The sequence below is a fragment of the Pezoporus flaviventris genome, unplaced genomic scaffold (genome assembly GCF_033815535.1).
Source record: "Pezoporus flaviventris isolate CSIRO_AGI_PZ_B2104156 unplaced genomic scaffold, CSIRO_AGI_Pfla_v1 ptg000045l, whole genome shotgun sequence".
Lineage (NCBI taxonomy): Eukaryota > Metazoa > Chordata > Aves > Psittaciformes > Psittacidae > Pezoporus > Pezoporus flaviventris.
Genome location: NW_026892593.1, coordinates 10983519 through 11006625, shown reverse-complemented (window position 1 = coordinate 11006625; position 23107 = coordinate 10983519). Strand labels below are relative to the sequence as shown.

The window sequence follows — 23107 nt, the reverse complement described above, 5'->3', positions numbered from 1 at the left end:
GGCTGGCTATGTCCTCACTTTTTTCTTTCTCTGATTAGAAACCTTGTGTCACATACCCAGGAGCACAGTGAAGTGTGTCATCTTAACTCAAAAGACTTTACAGCAACTTCTTGTCAACACTGTGTGATTCTGGCTCACAGTGACAGGGCCAAGGGTGGCCTGTGCTGTTAAAACCTAGCTCAGCGCTTCCTCTTGAGCCATAGGAGAGATCTACCTGATCCCATCCCCTCTGACCACTTGGGCTGGCACCGAGTTTCTGTGATATGAGACACTTGAGCTGCAGCTCAAGGGGTGTGGGGACACAGCACTCTCAGTCTTGGAGTCAGCCAAGGCAACTCTGCTCCTGCTAACATGACCTGCAACCCAAGAGCGGAGCAGAGCCCAAACCACACAGCTAGAAGGAAGGCTTTTTGCCCAGAAAGACAGCTAAGGGGGACAGAGTAATTGCATACAGCATGTCAGGAACACATTGTATGAGGAGTCAAAATTTCTTCCCAACACTGCATAAGAGCCAAAGATAAAAATAAGTAATTTTGACCATGTTACCTGACCCAGAAAATAGTATTTTTTCATCTACCCCCCTTTCAGGAGATACACATCAACACCAGGGCTTCCTTTTCCCTTAGGACACCCATTCCTTTCATTTTTCTATACTACACTCACTTTTACACAATGTAAATAAGCATAATCAAAAGAAGTCACTGCTATAAACTACTATTTTCTCTGGAACACCCTTGCACATACTGGTTAAGGTAATGACAATGCGTGGAAAAAGCATAAGTCATTCTAGTGCAAGAACCAACCCCTCTGTGGAGAGAAAGCAAAGAGCACACAGCAACACAGGTTCAACTGACCCTGTACTTACTCTGCAATGCAGCATCTCACATCTGGAAGTCGATCCCAAATTCTCTCTTCCTTTAGCAACTAGCTGCCACACAAGCTTTGCTCCTGACAGAACACCAGGAATAGGCCACACACGGATTTAAGACATACCAAGCCACTTGGCTCTTTTATGTGAGAATAGAAAATAACATTTCAGTTCTGGTACAGAAATGTCAACCAAGGTCCGTATCTCCCACCAGCAGAGTCTGCTCCAGGCAGGTAACACACAGGTGTCAGGACAAAGCCCAAAGCAGAACCAGTCCAAGCAGAAGTAGGGAAGAAACCTCAGAGGGAAATGCTAAAGAGAAATGGGAACAGAAAATGCACAGCTTTAGATTTTCTTGCTCATGGAGGGCAAGCTTCTGAAGCTGCTGCAGTTCTAATTGGTGTTACACAAAGGCAGAGAAGAGAAAACCCCAAACCTGGCTGCCAACCACAAGGACATGGCTTCCTTGAACTTTTGTCATTCTCAGCAGTTGAACTGAATAAAGATCCTTCCTCATTTCCCACGTTTTATTTACTACTTCACATAATTTCTCAGTTTAAAAAGCCCTTTGCTTTGCATAGCAAATCAGCGACATTATTTACACTGTGCTCGTCACCAAGATCCAAGCGTCCTGTTGAGTACATCAACAGAAGTCAGCAAAATCTGACACCAAAGGTTTTTATTTTTCCATGATTAGTCCTCTCAATTGTAATATTCATTCCATGGTGAGTAAGGCCAGGGTCAGCATCATCTCCTAATGTATTATTAGATCAGTTTTGCTGAGAAGGAATCACATTATGATGTTTTTACCCTGCTGGAGTAACTGTGACCACAGGTGCAGGCCAGCAGTTCAGCAGTAAGAGGATGTTTAATTTCTCAAAGCACCCTCTGCATTAATAACATTCATTCTCTGTAGCATATTTACAATATAAAACTGATATTGCTCTCCTCATGTATTTTACAAAAGCCTTCATGAACAGTATTAATTCTGCAGATCCCTTATCATCATCTGTCTGTAGCAAAATGATTCAGGTTCCCTGAAGCCACCTGCTATCAACTCCACCGCTCCCTGCCTGGGAACTGCCACAAATCCCTTGTTTCTGCAGTGTTCAGCTGAACCAAAGCAAGCCAGTTTCTTGCTCTTTTTAACTCCCCACTTCCAGGATTTACACACCATAACTTACATACTAGCAGCAGGGGTAAAACAAAGGTTCCATCAAAGCAATTTCTTTACCAAGAAAAAGGTGTACAAAGATTTACTGATGAGTCTTGCCTTTTACCAAAACTGGTGTCAAATGCCTTATTTAAAAGGCTTCTTATTCCAACTCAAAAAAAGTACACACTGGAACCCCTCCTCAGAACCCTTGGGCGCTCCTGTTATCAACATCAGAAGTGACATTCTCGCTGTTGGCAAAGCAGCTGTGTGAAAGCACAGAGGAATTCCTCTGCTCCACATTGTTTCTTCCTCTAAGGAATGGTGGGACTACCAAAAGGCAGTGGCTATGACCAGCATCACGGCTTGGGCTCCACCTTACTCCCCGAGTTCTCTCATCTCCCTCTTCTTCAGGATTTTCCAAGATAATTCCCACCAGTAACAACTACTTCTTAGCCTCCAGCCCCATCATTACAGAAATCAACAAGAAAAACCAACCCCCAGGCTGTACACCCAGGAGAAAACGCAGTTTTTCTCCTGTCCCTCTTTGCCAGCTTCCTGGCCCTTCCACGCATCCCACTTGCACTCTTTTCTACTTGGAGTCTGCCAGCCTTCTCAGACACAGAACCAAGATCACTCAGAGGCTTCAGTATCAATGGCAATCATCACAAAGATGTTCAGCTCAACCACGAATACTGTTTTGGCAGCAGTGCTCCTTTAATCTTCAGAAGATGGTCCACCTCACTGCTCTCACAACTTCCTATGACTCCACGTGCACTTAGAAAGACAGAAAATCACAGAAATTGTTTTGTTGGGTTTGTTTTGTTCAGATTTTTTTGTGTGTGTAAAGGCTTCACTGTTTGCTGCCCGCCAGCACTGTCTCAGCATATTGCACAATGTTTTCTTTATTATAAAAAACTGTCTTCTGTATCAGGCAGGAAGAAAGGAAGTTTCCTCAGGAGGCTAATGCATATTATTGTCTGTAATTAGAGGTAAGTGGTTGCTTGTGTGGCCATCAGGAAGTGGGACCTAGTCAAACAGAAACAAAGTGTTATCAATGGCTTGTCCAGAAACAGAATCTCCCCTCCCTCCCCCAAAACACACACTTCTTAATTCTTGGGCATTTCTTGTATGCCTTTTGCCTGGTCTCTCAAATAAAAGCTACATAAATCTGCTTGTCTTTGCTCCTCTCCCCCATTCACATAGCCTTGCCAGCTGGCAAACTTCAAATTGGAGAGGAAGGCAGAAATCTTAAAGCCTACCTACAAGCTTAAATGGGGAAAAAAAACAAAATTAAAGCAAGTAGTTGCTAGAGGAGCAATCCCAGTGGAGGGAAAGGTGAAGACTGCAGTTTCACATCGCTTGGCAACAGCCTGCAGGCTAATCAGTAGCAACACTGATTCCAGGCAGCACACACTGCTTCTTGTTTGGTCAGCAGGCCAAGCAGAAGAATAATAAATGAGAGATCCTGATGAAGCCTAGGAAAACATTTTATTTTTGCAGAAATGTAATGGGGATGATGGAGGGAATGTAGCAGAGAAACTTCTGAGAGACTCAGTTTCATTAAGTTTGCTTCTCAGAATACCCCTCGCTTCCTTACACGTCAGGTTTTCCAACTGTTTTTAAAAGCTGTTAAATCTCTACTCATATGCACGCCAAGGGGAGGGTTTGCTGCCAGCATCTTAAATTCTCCTAGGACTGAGTCCCAGAGCTGTCCTTAACCATCCATCCTTAGGTAGCTGCGCCACTTATTTAATACTTCAAGAAAGGTTTACTTACCGATGTGGATTTGTAAGAGCCCAGTCTGAAACGGCAAAAAATAACTTCTACTACAAATCTTCCAAAACCATGTAAAATTCCTGCAATGCCAAACAAGATATACACTGTCACAAGCAGTAAAACTGTAGTACCCACAGAAATACTACAAGAAAACTCAACGTGATACTTAAATAGGATACAGTGCAATAAACCTGTATGTAAAGCTCTGAGAAATTAACATCAGAAAAAAGACAACATCTAGGGGAGGGGAAATTCTAACATTCTGAAATGCATCAATGAAAGCTAAACCAAAAGCTGTCCAAGCGCATATATCCTCCTCTCCCTGAACTTCAGGGGTGAAAATACGTTCTGTGGAACAGAAACAGCTACTTTCAAAAGGCAGCTTACTTCAAGTGCTCTCTTCAAGTGAAAGCCAAGAAAAGAACTAACTTGTAATCAAGATATCCTATTATGTCTTGACTAATTAGTGAATTGGGCCTTTTCAACTTAGTTTATTTTCTTTGAAGGAGCAAATCCTGCAGGACATTGACAAGCTATACAAGGAAAATCCTCCCAATTACTTCAGACAGAAATTTTATCTCAACTTCTGGCACTGATTTAGTATTGGATCCCAACTATAGGAAATATGCAGAATATTGTAAGTTGGTAAGCGTGTGTGTATATGTGTATAAATAAAGATAGTTTTCCAAGTGTATATATATACACACACACACACACACACATGTATATATATATATATACACACACACACTTGCTCTTCCAGAAGTAAATAAATTATGCTATAGTTACCAAAAGGGAAACGACCTCTCAGAACAGCAGAAAGAGCATATTGAGACACCAAAATTAAGAGCTTTCCTTGCACATTTCAGTGCACACAATGGGCACTTCAACCCGCTACAGGCTCAGGAGTTCCCTGAAATTTACTTATAACATAACCACTATGAGCAAAAAACCATTCTGATAGAACTTATGAGGGAAAGCACTGACAGTTACCTGTAGTTGAAAAAATTCCCCCAATAATGCCACAGAGCCTCACTAAGAACTGCCAGAAAGGCATGTGTTCTTCTGTCACCGTCACCATCAGTGAACTGATATCGTATTTCATGAATATTCCTGACACCCCATGGCTGCCAGCTGCGTGGTTAATTACCCTTTCCTGAAAGAAGAGAAACACAAGTTAATCATTTCTTATTAGTCCCAAGGAAAACAATCTTAATAGATATGATGACAAAAAACTACTTAATCAGAGTTAACAACCAACAGAAGATCAGGGAACACAGAGATATCTTCGGCCGGTAACTTCTAAGAGTCAAACATCACTAAATGACACTTTACTTTCCCGGTCACTGGTCTTCTGTGCTGCATACTGATGTTCACTGTCCTGCTCTGGTACTATCTGGTACAAAACCCTCACGACTGTACTAGCCACAAAGCCAGAAGCTTACTTGCATGATATGTCTACTTCTGGCTGCACCCTTTCCTTTAACTGGTAAAATGGAAGAAAAGATAACCTAGGCACCTCATAAAATTTTTGTCAGTCAGGTCATTGCAAACAGTCACACAGCAAGAAATCCACCTCAATATAAACACTAACTAGATTTCCCTGACTACTCTAAACAGATCAGATGTCTCTGTCCTAATCCAGGACCTTCCGTAGTTTCTTCTTGCTTGCCCAAATTCTTAAACCAAAAGACACCAAAGAGGGGAGAGTGTGGCTACTATAAATCTCTACTTTTATAAAAGGTTTCATGAGAAAAAAACTCACCACAATTTTAAGTTTCTTTCAAAAGTTTGCTATAATTTTGTTGTTAGCAAAAGGTGTTGATAAATGCACCGCCAGGTAAGGCTGGCTGAAAATGTACAAGGGCAGCAGAAAAGGACGTAACTGACTGAAGACAAACTCAGCTATGTCTAAGCTGATAAGGGTAGAGAAGACAGACAAATAACACTGAGCAGAAAAGCAATGTATCACAGCACCATCCATCTGTAGATTTAACAGTCTGTGCTCAAAACCCATGCAGAATAAAATACAAAATAAAAAGCAGAATTCTGCTTTGGAAAATACAGACTAGGCAACTTCTCCAGTCAGCTACCATTGATATAAACCATATTGCTTCTTTTGCTACCAAAGTAAAATGTGTCCCAAAACAATGTATCAGTTATGATACCAGGTCACAGAAACTCTCCGATGCTTTCTCTACTGCAAGAGTATGACAACAGTCAGCATTAGAAGATGGATGATCAGGCATACCAGGAAGGAAGAGAAGACTGAAGGTAGTTAAACAGAACCTTGCCATTGGCAAGGGACAAAAAGCTTTTTGTCTGTGGTTCCTCTGCTGTTTCTCTAAGCCTTACTGAGGTCAAATGGTGAAAAAAAAAAAAAGAGTATGAAGTTAAATAGAACACCCAAAACTCCACCCTCAAAAGATACACAACTCTTTTTCCACAGATGATTTTGGTCTGCTTCTACCTTCTGCTGCTGCAGACTTAAGCTCTGATTACTAAAACCTGCTGCAAATAACTAACCCTGCAACAGGTATCTCAGTGAAGCCTTGCTAGAATGAAACGTTTAACTTAGTATCTCAAACAGCAACAACAGTGGAGAGGGTTCCTCGCACCTTTCAAACGCTGATTCCCACTCTGCTCACCACTAGCAATTCAACACCACTGTATTCACATTTTAGCCGTGGATAGCTGACCACCTTTTTCCACATCTGCTTATGTGCCTGCCCTTTTCAAATAAATGCACTAAGTTGTTCAGTTAGCAACCGTTACCAGCAGCCTTTTCCAGCTCATCTGCTGGGGTATTTGGCTTTCAAAGATAAACACAAAGAAGTTTTACAGGCAACAGGGCTACCTCCTGAAACAGAGCAATCAAGTATGCAATGCCACTTTACCTCCACTATTCACAAGCTTTCTCCCAAGCTACCTGTGACTGTGTTGCAACTTCCATAGAAAAATACATTCCCACAAAAAAAAAAAAAACAACAAACCTGCAGAGCTAAGACTGCACAGTTATTTGACAGAAACCATCTTCATAGCAGGAGAGAAAAAATGAACACAAGATGAAAAAATGCAGTAAGGATTTAGATAAACAGTAGACTGACATCCAGAAGATTAAGGAGTGCTTTAGTTATAGAGATTGTGCAGAGAAAACATGAAGCAGACTGTTAGACTAGCAGGAGGTGGGAATATATAATGCATTATGGAATTCCTCTTTATTCCAGGGTTCATGAGTTTTAGAGCAAACCTCTCCCTCCAGTGGTCTGCACGTCCCAAGATGAACACCAAGATATCACTTCCATCTTACTTCCCCTAGCTATGTATTTTTCAGAAGCACAGCACTGAGTTGTGAGAAAATACAAAGATTTCTCCCTTGGAGAACACCACAAACTATATTACAGTGAACTCCTAATCTCCAATTTTCCTTTCAACCCAAGGCTTGCTTCTTACCTCTCACTTTATCTGCTATTTTAGCTAAAATTTTTGCAAGTATTTTTTATCTGACTTCTGAATAAAAGATCAAAACAGTTTGGTTTCTGGAAATGAGACACGTAAGGTAAGGTCTTTTTCTTATTTACAGCAGCCTTTAAAATTAGCACTTTATGATTTGCCCATGTACTATGCTGCAATAGGTACTTTCTTTATGGATTCAGAACTAAAAGCCTTTCCAAGCCCAAAAGTAGAAGCTCTCTAACCCGAACAATAATTGAAGCTGGTGGTTCAACAAAGGTTAAACAAGACAGCTGAGACAGAGATGCTTTCTGTGTGATTAGTTTTTCATACAAATTAGCTTTGTTTCTGTTTCTAACACCACAAACAAGGTCATGACATTCAAGTGAACTTCATTTTTTTTCTTTGCTTCCCACACAGATAAAAAGCTAAAGGTGGATTAAATGTTCATAAAGCTACACACAAGGCTACAGAGCTAAACCTAACAGAATGTCCCCAACATCCAGTGAAGTGGAAATGACTGGGTATCCACCATTAATTCTAACATCAGATTCCAAAGAGCCTCTTCACACTAAAGGGAAAAAGCACAGCACAACTAAGCCTCCGTTTTCACATCACTGTTAGATTTTTCTCTGCATAATTTTCTGTTCTACTTACCCTTTCTGTCACTGAAAATTGATGTGTTTCTGCTGAAATTTTATGCGTGTGAAGTTTGGTTGGCACAACTGTGATAAAATACTGGAACATCTGGTTGTCTAGAAGAAAAAAATTCTCACTGTTGAATTAAGTACAGAGTCACAGACCTTCTGAGACAAGTAAATCAAACAAACAACATTTAAAATAGTTAATGAGCTAAGCCATTCACACTAGGGATGCTCCTCAAGGAGTCTCAGCACCGCCAAGACTATTTCAGCATCATCTGCATGAACAAAGTTAGTTTCTGTGGGCAATGCCTACATCACATTTGTACTAGAAGAAATTTACTTTTACCCATGTAACGAAACAACTCATTAAGGTCAGGCCACTCAAAGCTTCAAATGAAACACAGATAATGTTTTCCAGGGCACTAGAAGTGAACAAGTTTCTTACAGTCACATTCTGCATAAATCTCAACGGTGGTTTGAATAGATTTTAGCCACTGAACTGTCTATACAATGCTGGAAGCCTTTGTAAACTGATTAGTTTTTCTCTTGATTGGACAGATTTCAAAGAGAATTCTTCTAGAGCAATCGGCATGCTTAGACGTTTACAACTGCATTATGTCTTCATGCAGTTCCTTAAGAGAACAAACATTGAACTACCATAAGCCATTCCGGCTGGAACAGCCAACGGACCAACTGACTTTTGAGACAGTGGCAGTAACAGAAGATTCTGGAGATGGCAAGTCACAGGATGAGGCATAAGCAGCTCTATGAAGTAAGTTACTACACTCCTTTATTTATACATAAGGAACATGAACCATGAAATATCTGAATGTCATTATTGGAAAAAATATAGAAAATAAGGGTGTTTTTTTTTAAACACACAATACTTACGATCTGATGCTATTTTTTCTGTTCCATCCAAAGGATTAATAATTCCTGGAATAAGCTCTCCAAATGATAAATGATCTATTCTATGAGAGAAGTTATAGGCTGAAAGACAATACGAGAAATTAAACATTATTAAACTATGAGATTCTGTACTCAGAGAAAAAGATGCACCCATTTCTCACACTGGAAAGTATTAGTTAAGAGTATTTCAAACACTGGTGTGCATTTTATTGGACTTGTGCCTGTGACTGTAGCATGTAAACATGTTTCAAGCAAAACTCAAAAAAATATTTAACAAAGAAATACAGTTTCTTTAAAAAGAACTTATGAAACAAATTCTAAGTCTATCTGAAACCCTGAAGCTGAAGACAGTTAAAATTTTATGACAGAAAATCTCTAGTTGGCCAAATACTTACTTTATTCTACAGTTCCAGTATGTAATGATATTAATAAGTCTAAAATTTCAAAAATTAAATGTAGAGAGGAAGCATGAGGCAACTTCCAAGTTACTACCCTTGCCTGATTCTGCAAAAGTATTTAAGATCTATAATAGTCTACACTTGTGTTAACAGATTCAGGGGCAGACATCTGGAGGTTTAACCAACACCAAGTTCATTTCTTACAGCAAATCACCCTCTCCTTGCATTAAGTACAGCAGCAACACACACGTAGTTTCTAGACTCATAACCTAAAAATGAAGTTTTTAAGGACAAAGGTCAGAAATTTTTAACCTTCTAAAAACAGATTTTGCAGGAAATAGGTTGCATCTACAGTAATGATAACATAAAAAATCTCAGAGGTACTTTGTTTTACACAGATACATTATGAAATTCCTGGGTTTCAGTCCAAAGTACCTAAAGATAATACTAATATCATTAAACATGAAAGTAAGTCACTGCTGTGTCAGAACATTTCAATGAATATTCTTTACTTTCTTCTACAATGCAGGTGCCTAGCTAGAACATCTTTACAACAGCAACCTGTATTAACATGTAAACTAGGAGACAGCAGTCTGAACAAAATGATACTCGTTCATATGGAGATGACAGAAGAAAACTTACACTCATGGCTTACAAGGGCTGCCAAGTGTGCATGGCCTCGAGGGTGTGGTATTGCCCTAAAGAAAGCAAGACATGCTTTATGAAAAATCTGTTTCACGAATCCACACAAAGACACAATTTTACTAAACAGAACTATGTAGAAAAATTAACTATTTCAATAAATGCTTTTCATATATGTAGAGAGAAAATGTGTGCATATATTCGAATTTTATACATGCATAACACAACCCGTTCAAATATACAGAACGTATAAAAGTTTCTAAAACACATATACACGTAAAATGCGTGTATTTATATAAAAAACAAAAATTACATTTGTGTTACTTGCAAGTGCAGACAGCCTGAATGACAAAGTACAGAAACATCAGACTCATGCAAACCCTCTTACAAAGAATTAGTATCAAAATCACATCAAGCCATGAGGCTACTAGAAGAGCCACCAAGGCCTACCATGAAAAGCTGCAGAACTGCTCAAGTGACTGATGAGAACTTTACCATACTTGTTCTGCTACTAAGCAAGTTAACTACGCTCTGTATGTGCCCCCTGACTAAGCAAATTAACTTCAGATCTGGACCCTTATTTGTAGATCTGCAAAGAAAGTACAATGCAGATGCTGATAACGGTGCAAAGAGGGGAGGAAAAAGTGTAAATCTGTCTGGAACAAACAGCCTGTAAAACAGTCCCTCAGCCATACTTCATTCCTACCAGTACAGCCAACAATGCAAGAAAATTTCCCTACTTAGGCTCCAGTTAAATTGTTACCAAATGCATGAAAGTTTTGGACAAATAAAAGGCAGAGAAAGACCACAAGATCAGTCAAGACAGGATGACAGTAAATAAACAGGCAATAAGATACAAAACATGGCCAGTGAATAAAGCCATAAAAATAAACCCAAAACCAAACTACAAGACAAAGAGCAACTTCGTAGAAGTACAAATGTAATGATGGGCAAAAGGAAGCAAAGGAAAGCAAGACATTATTAAGTGCTGCAGAACTAGAGACAGGAAGAGAGATGTGATGGCAGTAAGGCTGAAATGATCACCTTTGACAAGGGCTTAAGAAGTTGGACATCTAGGGGCAAATCAGAAAGGTGGTACAAGACCAGACACAAGTGACATCTGGGAAAATATTCAGATAAAACAGCAGCTGAAATTACACGTGGATAAAATCAGAGAGTATGCATTGCGTGCAAGGATTTCTGGGGACAGAGATGGCAGGAAGACAAGTGAGGACAGCAGAACTGGAGAGCACTGAGAAGAGTTTGTATGTAGGGTATGTAAGCTGATGCCGCTGCTGAAGCATATCAGAAAGTCTCTCCACAAATCAGGGTAAACTGGCATTCGCCTCCCTGGCTATGGTTCTATAACTATGTTATCTCAGCAATGAAATGTCACATATCTACACTTCAACCATGTTAGTGAACTGCATACTAACAGAAAAGAGAAGTTTAGACAGGCCCAAAGAACAGAGGGAAGTACAAGCAACCCACTCTACACCATACACTTACAGAGGATCTATTTTCAAGAGTTTTCATCCTGTAAGACACTGGAATTCATAACCACTACATTGCAACAATGCATTGGACTGTCAAAGAGATTTGGTTTTAAACACTCAAGAACAGGTATCAGAGGGAAAATGATACTAAGTGTGTGTATGGGAAAGTTAATGAAAAAGAGCAGATAACTCAAAAGTGTAAAAGCATACATACACATGCACTATACAGAATGTAAAGTCAATTATTTTATTTCCAGGAATTCAACAGAACATACTTGCCCACAGTTATATGAAAGTTCCCTGCCACTTTATTGACGTAGAGATGGCCATGAATTCTGCATGCATCTGGAGACTGTAATGAATTATCTTCCCTGTTTAAACAAAAACAGCATAAAGTGCACTTAAGAACACTCACTGTCTATTAGAAATAACAGCAGTATAGTTAGATTTCTTTTTCCTAGCATTATCATTATATAACACTATCATCTACCTCTCCTCATTGTATTCTTCTGAAATTAATGCAGAGATGGTTGAAGGGAGGGAAACTAATAAAGGTCAGTCTGATGAAACCTGTAAGCTTTAGCTCGTACCTGTATCCAGAGAGCTGGCCTACGAAGCTAACTTACGATACCTGAACATGTGAACAGAAAACATAAGACTGTCAGTGTATCCTGCTGCCCTGGGGATTTTTTTCCCCAATTACTTCTATCAAAAATGGTTCACTGGGGAAGTTTTAATGCTACAATGAACAGAACAAAACACATCAGTCATGTTAACAACACTGTAGCAAGAAGAGCTTTAAACATTTATTTTTCATGAAAACTTCCTCTTCCCACCCTTGTTGGGAACCTCAGAGCATATTTCCAAATCTGCTACTTATGGCAAGATGAAAAACTATTTTTTTAACCACATCTCAAGCATACATACAGTCTCAAATACTGCACTAACAAGAATCAAAGAGGCACAGAAGGGCTTTAAATCAATCTGAAGACATCACTTAACTGAGGGGAAAAAAAAAAAAAATCTACATATTCTGAGCCCTCTTCAGCCTTGCCTTAGGAAGAAAGGATGTATTTGGTCCTCGGGCAGGGAAATTAAAACATGGGAAGTGCATACAGCCTTTTTTTGGTGTTTGCTTTGTTTTATTTATGGCATGCTTGTTTGGATTTTACTGTGCTTGATTTATTTTGCTTGTTTTATTTATGGTTTGCTTGTTTAGTCACAGCTAATAGTAGGACTCTTAAAAGTTGCTGGACAGAAAGATATTCTTTCATTTTTAATAAAAGAAGAGTTTACTATTGCTTTGGCATTACTAAGTCACATTAAGGAAGAAGCATCAGATAAAATGGACTAAAAAGGGGTGTATGTATTAAACATATGCACATACTTATAAATACAAACACAAAAGATGGAGACATTCTCCAGGTTGGAAACCCCAGAGGCTTTCATAAAACAACAGTTCTCCAAAGCAAGTATCAAGTATGCTATTTTAAAATGCAATAAAAAGCAGTAAGGCCTTCTCACCTTATCTTCTGGGGGGAGGGAAATCATAACCACACTAAAATGTGAAGTCTAATTAAACAGGGCAGAGGGAGGGGGAATGATGACACAAAATTCCAATATTTCTTACCGTGGTGGCAGTGCTGTAGAAGCACTTTTAAAAGCACTTTTGAATATCACATCTTGAAGAGAGTGTTCTTCCTGCAGCCTACTCTGAATTAGCTGCAGCATCCTAAAGATTACACAAAGTGTGAAAGCATGCAACAGTAAAGCAAAAAATAACTTCACAATTACTTATCAGCTGTAGTTGCAGCATATAAATCAACACGTTAGCAAGGATCATGCTGGTATTAAAGTGTTACATTAAACTTTGAGAATGGTATTTTATATAGAACTTACAGCTCTGGTATTCACAGCAGTGTGTGAATACTGAAACTTAGCCAGATTCAGGTTCTGTTTCATGACTATCAGTATGGTGAGCACACACATAACCAAGCTACTCTAGTTTAAATGATAAACAGTGTATCAATTCACTTATGTGAAAGATTCAAACTCATTTGCTTTTGCAAGAATTTGCCAATTTCTTACTATGGTTCAGCTTTGACATTTAAGCACCAAGCTGTGTTATGCATCTGAAACCACAGTTAAAACTTGGCTACCAAATATCCATTTGGAAACGTAAGTTGAGTGAGTCCATACATCTTGGCTTGCAACTGCATGACAATTCCACAAGTAAGACCAAAGCCAATTTTTTCCATAACAAAGATCTCAAATAATGAGAAAAGCAACAAAAATTAGTATCTTTTCACAGGTTTGCAGGAGCTGTGAGACCCAAGACACACTTCTGTCATGTGACTTTGGTGTACCTCAAAGTCACTTCCAGTGCAAATAACACAAATCATAGACAGGCATCTCCATACTTTACCTTTGCCATTCTTTTTGTTGTGGGGTGAGATCAAATACTACCTGAAACAAAAATAACATATCTAAAATATGCAAGAAGAATTGAAGTCCCATCCATGAAACCCAGAAGAAAAATGGGGTAGGGGAAGAGGTGGGAAGTTATAATCAACTTCACAACTGGTACCACTTACTGGAGTTTATGAAATGACTTTGCACTTTAAATAATACATTTAGTGGTCAAATACGGAAATTTCTGTGTGTGCCCCCTGATTTTTTCACTTGTTTGCATTTGTAACTTTGGCATCTTTTCCTGAATATCTTGTAACTTTCTTAGTAGAAATCCCAGTGCTTGCCTATTTCCCTAGCAAATTCCTGGGCTAAGCACTACAGACCTCACTCAAGGATGAGACAATACTTGGGGAGAGGTTCTGTGCAGTCCAACTGGGGTGAAAAAATACCACAAGCAAGCAAACCAGCCCAACAGTGATTTGCATGAAGTAATTAGCAATTTCCTTTTTAAGTAAAAAGGTAAAAATCAGCTTACTGGTTCATAGATCAGCCCATCTGCAGAGGCAACCATTGTTTCTGCTAAATCCAGAACATCAGCCCCTACATCTATTTTCAACAGGGAGAAAAATATGAAGTCACACATACGATCACAAACAAACAAAAAACATTTCAAGTTGAAATGAAGTTTCACAGTACAGTGAACTTTCAGTATAAGTTACTGTTTCTTCAACCGATCTAACCTTCAACATTAACTGATGTATAGTGAGCAGAAACAAACTCTTCAAATTTGCAGTATTTTCTCAGTGAAGTAACACCTACAGAGAACTGTTATATGAACCACATATACAAGCTTTCTATGATCTGTTATGCATAAGTACTTTTCCTGTTTCATAAGCACTGAATACAAACCAAGATTATTCAAAACAGAAGATAAAATTTCATTTTTCTCAAATTAAACTCAAATTTTAATATACACTGATGTACCATACTTAAATGGTAGCAAAGTAATAGTAAGCATTGCCTTTAAATAGGAAGGTCTCCATATGTTCATGAGGAGGATGAAATTACCCAATGGTTCCAGTATTGTTAAACAGTAGACCAGGTTAATATTTGCCAAGTTCATAAATAAATAAAAGTTGTGATAAATTCCTGCTGCTGTCGTGTCTCACAATGAGCTTTTAAGAATACTCCAGCTAGAGACTGCCTGGAACAACAGATGCTTTTCTTGCTGACAGACAAAGCAAAGTTCTGCGAAATGAGAATGAGATGGCAGAAATATTTTTCTTCACATCTCCTACCAATTCTTTCTGTGAGTCATACACCATCAAGATCATAAGAAATCTCACAGTTAAGAGTATTCTGAACAACATCCAACTATATTGCAAGTAAACGCATACTCTGAAGAGCCTTTAAAGTGTTTCAAAACTTTCACCGATGGAATACTTACATTGACACCTCATGGCAACTGTAATATCAATATTGATTCTTAACTTACTGGAAAGAAAAAAAAAAAAAAGGGCAAAAAGCCAGTAAGTAACACTGAGCACAAGTATCAAAAGATGTATTACTAAAATTTTCAGATTACTTGCAGAAACCCAGTCAAATAATAAAATTTACACCAATATAAACTTAAGCTGTTTTAAATTTGGGTGAACAAAGATGGGCTTTTAATTATTAAAAGTTCTTATGGCCACTCATTACTTAAGAGATAAAAGCTTCAGATTTCCCTGTTGAGTTTTACTCTGAAACTCCTAACAGATTTTCTGGAAATATTACTGGCCCAAGAGTTTGTCAGACTCTTATTAAAAATACACAGTTTGCAGTATTTTACACTTTTTTTTTCCCCCTCATACATCAGTGCAATAAATTCCACAGAATGCAGTAGATCAGGAAAATTCAGGAGTTACAAATCTAAACCTGAGTAAATAATACTTGAGCATCTTTCTCCTGTCTGTCCTTAGACAGGCCACTCTATTTCCAATCCTAATCAGAATTCCTCAGGACATTCAAGATCAGGCTGAGAAATTGCTAAAGCCAGTTCTCAGAAAATGGTGCCATGTCATAAAGACTGATGGTTCTGCTAGTACTGCTCCTGGAAAAACCTGTTTTCTCAAAACCATTCCTATAATACCAAAGTGCCTTGTATGTTAAGACCATTATCCAGAATATTTCCTGTAACAAAGGAAGGTAAAACAATTCTTCCTAACACCCCAAAAAAATCCATCATATCAGAAGCTTGATTCTGTGGCATTCCCTAATATTCTGGACATTTCCTATTGGTTTTCATGTTAGTTTCACGAAAGCAATTTAAACTATAATTAATGAATCCCCTCACTATAATCACATGGTTCTATCACCTCCTGGGAGCTTCTGGGAACTGAGCTGACCACCAACTAATCACATAAGCAAGGGATTCAACACTGGCTCAACTTGGGATGAGACATGATCAGCAGACAGAAGAAAAGCCATTAAAAGTGATACCAATATCCATTGTTTTAACTTCAGGGTGAGTGATTAGTCCACAGTCCAACCAGAAAACCTGCAGCAGGATATCGCCCAAGTCCCGTAATAGTCTCTAAACTGCTAGACTACCCTTCCCACATGATAGCTTCACAAGGGAAATAACTACTTCAGCAAAGATGCTTCAAAAAAGACATTTTCAAAATGTGAAATTCCCATCTGGATTTACTCCGAGTTTTTGATGCATCTCCCTTAAATTTCTCATAGTTTTTATTTTTTCATTACAGAAACCTTTGGTATTTCTGATGTACAAGATACCCAATTAATACACGTATCTTTAGCTTGTTTCCACAGCAACTAATCAAACAGCTTTTAAATTTATTTTTGTTCTAGATGCATGATATTTAAAGGTGGTCAGTGCACAAAATCCCCATGGGCTCATGGCTGCCCGACCACCTAAGAAGAAAGCTGAACACAGACCAGACAAGCACATGAAACCAGCAGCAAACATATCTTCAGCAGATCTCAGGGGCTGGAACTGGAGGCAAGATCAGTAGAAACCCTTAGATAATGCAGTCAAAGTTCTGAGTGCCAGAGGTTCACCTCCAGCAGCACAAAGTATAATGGTGATAACTGTATAAACTAGAGTAAGCATCATGCAAATGTGGTGGGTTTACCTAGCTGAGGTGGAGTTATGTATTACAATGTTCTCTGAATTTTGAGCAAATACTTCCTCAAAGGACTCCTTCACCAACAAACCTATACTATTTTGACTTCTTTGTTGCAGAAATCTCCATTTCTCTTCTTCATGCATTCCAGAAAAGAAAAAACCCAAAATCAATCGCGGAAGAAAAATCAAGTCCTTTTTGTACTTCATTTTTTATTTCAATCATAAATTGTTTGCAGGTCACACAAACATTCTTTCCTGAAATGCAGACAACTTAAATTTTAAAAGGAATTATAATGAATAGAAATTACCTCGTAAAATCCTTGTCTACTTCATATTCGTATTTCATCCATGTGTCCCGATACACCATGAACTCCATTACAGTCAGGAAAGCTATCGTCGTAAATGCTATCAGAGAAACTGAGTGGCCAAAAGCAAAAGACAGAAGTTTTGACTGTGAGAAATACTATACAGACACATAAGCAGAACAAAATTCTGAAGTTACAGAATCTGAGCATTACCAGTACAATACTGGTATGTTTGATCTATGAATTCATAAGCTACTTTCAAAACAGTATTTGATTTTACATGGGAGGGGAAAAGAACAAGTCCTACCTTTGCATCAAGGAAGAACTTTCTATACTAAGTACAGTCAAATACTAGAATGATGGGGAGGTTGTGAAATCCCCCTGTGGAAGGTTTAAGAACTAGATCCTCCTCCACATATAAAAGAAAATGCCCACAGATGTCAGGGGAGGTCTAGGCAAACACAATACTGAATTCAAGCAGGAAAGAAGGAGAAGTTGCACCCTGAAGTCCCTTCAAGCCTCCACTTGTCTACAACCTAAGCTTTTTTGACAAATTTTTTATATCTAGTTTTAGAGCCAAGAATCTAGCAGACAAGAGAAATATATGTACTGTCCGGTTAGAAAAAGCTGCCCTGATTGTATTACTGGTGTACAGCTGCACAGTCAGGACTCCTACCCCAGTATCGTAAACAATTCTCCCTCTGGCCATAAGCAACATGTGGCTATGCATTCTACCAACAGCTAAGTTCGTGAAGAACTGATCTGAAATTGTTTTTAAGAAAAAACTAATTGGTGCGTTTGAATGGTATATGTGCATCACTTATCTCCAAAGCAGCCTGTTCATCACACTTGCAAAGTTGTGCAAAGGGAAAATCATCCTGCTACCCACAGTCAGAAACACAGAAAAAGATGCTCAGAAGCACCTGCTGTACCCCTTGTATTAAATCACAGCTTTAAATTGGAAAATACCTTCAGTTACGGACCACAGTAGTGATTTGTACAGCTTATTGATAGGATATGTTTTCCATTTGCAGGATATTTGTTTTCCATTATGTGGAGTATTTCTATGGAGTCTGTGAAGACCAACTTGAGAAAAAACAACCCTATTGTTCATAGGCTTCAACTCACTACACAGTGGTCTACAGGCCACACAGAGGTGGCAGCAAGGGGAATAAACATGCTGTCCTACGGAAACCATTGACAGTTGCATTGATCAGCAACATTTCAGTCTCCAGCTTTCAGCTGAAGCTGTGTAACAATCATATATGTGAAAAGCTTCATGTCAATGCATACTGTGAAAGCAGATGCAAGAAACAGTGAACTATTCTGGCTACCATTTTCCTTTCAGATCCCAGCAGGCTAGACTCACCCCAGCTATGCAACAGAAAAGCTGGAACCCTACTGTCCATCCAAAGCCACAAGGAAACAATTACAGCTGTAGCTGCTTTCTGGGTAATTCTGAGAAAAGGTATCAGTGGATCTGAACAGGAAGATAAAGTTTTACAGAGTTTCCAAAGACAGATCCTCTTTTCTGAAGGTTCTCCCAGCCCCAGAGCTGGAGTTTCAGCCCGTTTGAGAGACCAGTACTTCTGCAATGGATCTGAAGGCATTGAAAGTCTGAGAATACTCTTGGTATGTTTTGCATCACTATCACACCAGAAAGTAAGCCTGGCACTTTAATCCTGAATGAAACAGGAATATTATATACAGATTTTATAATGGCATAGAAGAAGACAATACTATATTGTCATTTTTAAGGTTACTGGGATAAACCAAACAATGCTAAAGCAACTTCTGGTGCTGAGAAATACTTAAGGCACCCTTCACCAAAGTGAGGTTCTCTCTGAAGGATGGTGCTACACTACAAAAAAAAAAAAAAAGAACTTTTAAACAATCATTGCTTTTCTGTGAATTGCAACATAAAAATAACTTACTTGCTTTTTCAGGAGCTGGGACTAACATTAACAAAGAGTTATTTCATCAGCTATTAGAGATTATTTTATATACAATAATCCTTTAATTATTAACAGCACAGTTCAGGAAACACAGCAAGGTAATACAGATCCTTGTGATATTTACTTCTACAAGTGGCATGATGACTTCAAAAGCTTATCTGTAGATTACAATTGCTTCTTGTATGTTTTATTCAACTGAGTTTCAGGTGCAATCCCACATGAGACATTTTAATCCTCCATTTCAAACTAACTGCTAGCAGTTTCCTATCTAACTAATTCTAATAGTCCAACAGGTGAAGTCATTATTTGCATATCAGGCTACCTCTAACCCAACCCAAGTTAAAAGCACAATTTTCTGCTCCGATACATATAGAAAAGGTACTTCTTACAGCTACATCTTTTTGAGAGAAGTTCAAGTGTCTAATAAGAACAGTACAAGCACATGCCCTGGAGTGAAGTTTTTAGTTCTTCAAAGGGCTTTCTTAAAAATCAACTACCCCTTCAGGACAGAATGCTTTAGAAAGCTACTTTTCATCCTGATTCTTAACATAGCTCTTAAACACCTCTAGAGAATGTTTTTCCTGTTATGAAAGCAGAGAGTTGAATCCAACCTGCATTTTGACTCACACTGACACAGTCTCACCCAGAAATAAGGGCTCAGCAAGACAAGAAGTGAGAAGGTTTTATTCCAGCCTTGGCACAGTGCTCTTCCAATCCTAACTGGCTACAGATTTTTAGAGTGAACCTTTACATTGGTTGAAGAGTCACCCACCAGTTTCACACAAAAATCTCCCTTCAGAAGAGTGATGAATGCATCTACTTGGATAAGAGACTATGTCTACTTGGAAGATGAGCTCTGTCAATCCACAAAAGAAATCAAGAAACCAATTTTGGCTATTTTCAAGTGAACAGAGAGAGATGCCCGTCTTCCTCCTGTTGAACTCTCTACTCCCAGAGCTAACAGCCAACATGAATCACGGCAGCATCCCAGTAAGGCCTACCTGTGCCTCCACTTGCTGAAGTCTCCACATAGCTTTCAGGAACCTTTGGAAAGGCGTCCAATTCTTTCACCAAATTCAAGGTCTTCTTCCGATTCAGTCGCCTCATCTTCAGCAGACTCCTCCACCTCCTCCTTCATATATTCCCTCTGATTTGAGAATAAATTGTTGTAATTACAAAAGTGATACTGCTCAAACTATCTATAATTATAAAGCAATAATGAGGTAATTAAAACCTAAAAAAAATGTTTCCAAGAAACACATGCTAGGCAAGTGTTCCTCTTGCTTCAAGAGGACTGTTCAAATTGGCCTGGACACTGCTACTTAAATTCCAGGTGCATCCAGCACCATTTAATTACAGCGGTTAAAATTCAATATATCCCATACCAATAAGAATTAAACAAACACAGTCCTGAAGTAAGCTTGCTAACCAGAAATGACAATACATGGAAGCCACTGACTTAGCAGGGAATATCTAATAGACTGCATAAACTCAGGAGGATGTTAAACTGCTCTGGGCTCCTATATTCAGCTAATGTGTGCTAAAGCAAAACAAAAAAGGAAAAATAAAGGTGTGTTTTGCATTTTTTACAGCTGTAGAATTTTATGGCCATAATAAAATCCATGGGTTTTTTCCCCCTATAAAAATGCCCCCCAAAGCAAATTAAGTCTCAAATCCTAGCTCCATCCTTCAGACTCCTTTTTGACCATGCATGATCTCTGCACCGCTTGGAGCTGTTGATACATTAAGCAGCAGGATGCTGAGAGAAGCAGCCTGCCCAGGAAATACTTTCTTAAACTGTTTCCAAATCATGCAAATAGGCTCATAACCCAATCCCAGCAATACACTGCATATTTTAACAGGTTGGCACTGCTGTTCTCCTTCTGAGGAAATGCTGCACTTTTCCCAGAATTTCTGAAGCTATGAAAACCATCGTGCATTTACTATATTCTGAGAACACACCATATTATTGTTCCCTATTTAAAGACAACAAGGAGGCATGCTAACCTACACTGCCAACATGCAAGAGGGTCCTCACTGTCTTGTAGACAAATCTGTTACCTCATCTCCCCTTTCAAGAACACAGCAAGTCTCCAGCATGTCCCAGTGAAATTGTGCAAGAGTTATTCCCTGCTCTGCCCCTCCCAGGTGCTGAGCAGGCTCTGTACTGTGCAACAGCAAAGCAATAGGCTTTATGGAAAATGGAATTTCACAGGTGAAGTATCATGATCCATGCCTGCAATCTCCTCACTATACAAATTCACTTCAGACCCAGTGAGAAGGTATAGACTGCACTTGGTGGGAGCATCAGTCAAGTTAGCCTGCATAGACCAACAAAATGATCCTCTGTGTGTTGCAGAAGATTCAAAGAAACCACAGTTAAGGTGAGCAGAGAAGACAGGTGCTGGACCAGAATTTTGGTTATACAGCACCAAATAAAAAAAAAAAAAACAAACAAGAGGGAAGCAAGGTGCTGTCCTTACTACACTACATAATTGTGTTTTAAGAATTATCTCAATTCCATTCAGAGTAGCTTCAGAAAAAGCTGGAAAACTGGTGCACAGATATGGCAAAGCAACTGCTTGGACACTGGAGCTGCAACACTTGTTAGCACGAAGGGAACACAGGATGGGATTGCCTGCTGTCCTACACCGAAGTGAAGTTAGCAACATTTCATTTTCTCTATGTCTTCTCTGTTATCCCATGCGTAGGAGCACATCACGTGATATGGAAGGAGCGCTTCCATAAAATAAAGCTAGAAAATTTGAGAGCACTTTACTAAGAAAGTTTCTAAATCATCCTGCATCAGTGAGTATACAGATCTGTGTAGTCTAGCTAGCAGTATCCACTTTGTTCATTCATTTCTTTAATCCCAGACTCACTCTCTGTTACAAACCACAACAGACATCTGATACCTCCCCCCTGCCCATCTCACCACACACACCTCAAAAACACCAAGTATAAAATTTGGAATCTATTGCTACCCAGGTAACATATTATTAATCCAATATCCAATTACATGTGTGCATATATATATATACATAAAAGAAAAAAAAGGTAAAGCATAGCGCAAACGCCACTCAAAACCGCAGCATCCATAGCCCAGACCCACCTGGGGCGCTCGGGCAGTTTGCACTGACTCGGACAACTTGGAAGCAAAGCCATGACCGGAGCCGGTTCGCGCCCGAAAACCCGCACCCCGCACTCACAGTCGCTGAGCGGCCCCACGGCTGACTCCCCTCCCGGGCCGGCCGACCCCCGCCGGCTGCCCGCGCCGAGGGAGGCCTCAGGAGGCGGCCGTCAGCTCGGAACCCACACATTTGTGCGGGCCGCGGGACCTCCCAGCCGCCGCCAGGCACCGGGTAGCCGCGGGACGGGACAGGCCGCACCGGGCGGCCAAGGCACGGGATGAACGGGACAGGCCGCACCGACCGCCTCGCTGCCGCCCTTCCCTACCTCTCGCTTCTCTCGCCGTTACCCAGCGCCGCGGGCGAGGCCGGAGAGGGGAAGGGAGCCGCAACGCCCTGCTCGGCGCCCGCCACGCTAAACATGGCAGCACTCGTGGCCCCAAGCGGACTCACTCCGCCACCGACGCCCGGCGGGAGGAACAAGCCGGCGAGAGCGGCCGCGGCGGCGCCCCGCCCGCGCGCATGCTCACCACCCCACGGGCATGCACCGCCCACCGCGGCGGCGGGTACTGCCTCCGGGAGTACCGAGCCGGCGGCGTGAGTTTAGGGAGGACGCGCGTCAGTCGATCCAACAGAGGCCGTTCCCCGCCCGTGCGGCGCGCTGGGCCTTTTCAGTGCTGAGCCGTGACGGATGCCTCAGGCCACTGGGGTTTGGGAGCTGCGGCTGCTGCGGCGCTGGGCCCAATGCCGCCAGCACAGGTATGCCAGCGGGAGGAGCGCACTGCTCCGAAGAGGGCAAAATGGGTGTCACAAAGAATTCGTGAAGCTGCAGGTT

At 40.1% G+C, this 23107-nt stretch overlaps 1 protein-coding gene across 2 annotated transcripts; it reads right to left on the bottom strand.

The window, feature by feature from the left end:
- Positions 1-981: 981 nt before the first annotated feature.
- Positions 982-22771, bottom strand: ERGIC2 (ERGIC and golgi 2). Of its 2 annotated transcripts, XM_061467447.1 has the most exons (14): positions 22601-22771; positions 20146-20291; positions 17193-17301; positions 15202-15248; positions 14290-14360; positions 13768-13808; positions 12973-13074; positions 11618-11713; positions 9847-9902; positions 8789-8887; positions 7911-8008; positions 4794-4956; positions 3801-3880; positions 982-3050 (listed from the first exon to the last, which is right to left on the bottom strand). In XM_061467447.1, the coding sequence occupies exons 2-14, from the start codon at positions 20249-20251 to the stop codon at positions 2985-2987; spliced, it is 1134 nt and encodes a 377-aa protein (XP_061323431.1). In that variant the 5' UTR covers positions 20252-20291; positions 22601-22771; the 3' UTR covers positions 982-2984. The 2 variants fall into 2 exon arrangements, with proteins under 2 accessions (XP_061323431.1, XP_061323432.1); XM_061467448.1 differs by lacking the exon at positions 15202-15248 and having other exon boundaries at positions 17194-17301.
- Positions 22772-23107: the final 336 nt, after the last annotated feature.

Bases quoted from the DNA above. Each gene is read 5' to 3' on its own strand.
- ERGIC2 (XM_061467447.1), bottom strand. From the start codon at position 20,251: ATGAGGCGACTGAATCGGAAGAAGACCTTGAATTTGGTGAAAGAATTG. The intron at 17,302-20,145 runs GTAGGCCTTACT...TTGGCCACTCAG, and splicing joins TTCAGCAAGTGGAGGCACAG to TTTCTCTGATAGCATTTACG. The intron at 8,009-8,788 runs GTAAGTATTGTG...TTTTTCTTCTAG, and splicing joins AGAAAAAATAGCATCAGATC to ACAACCAGATGTTCCAGTAT.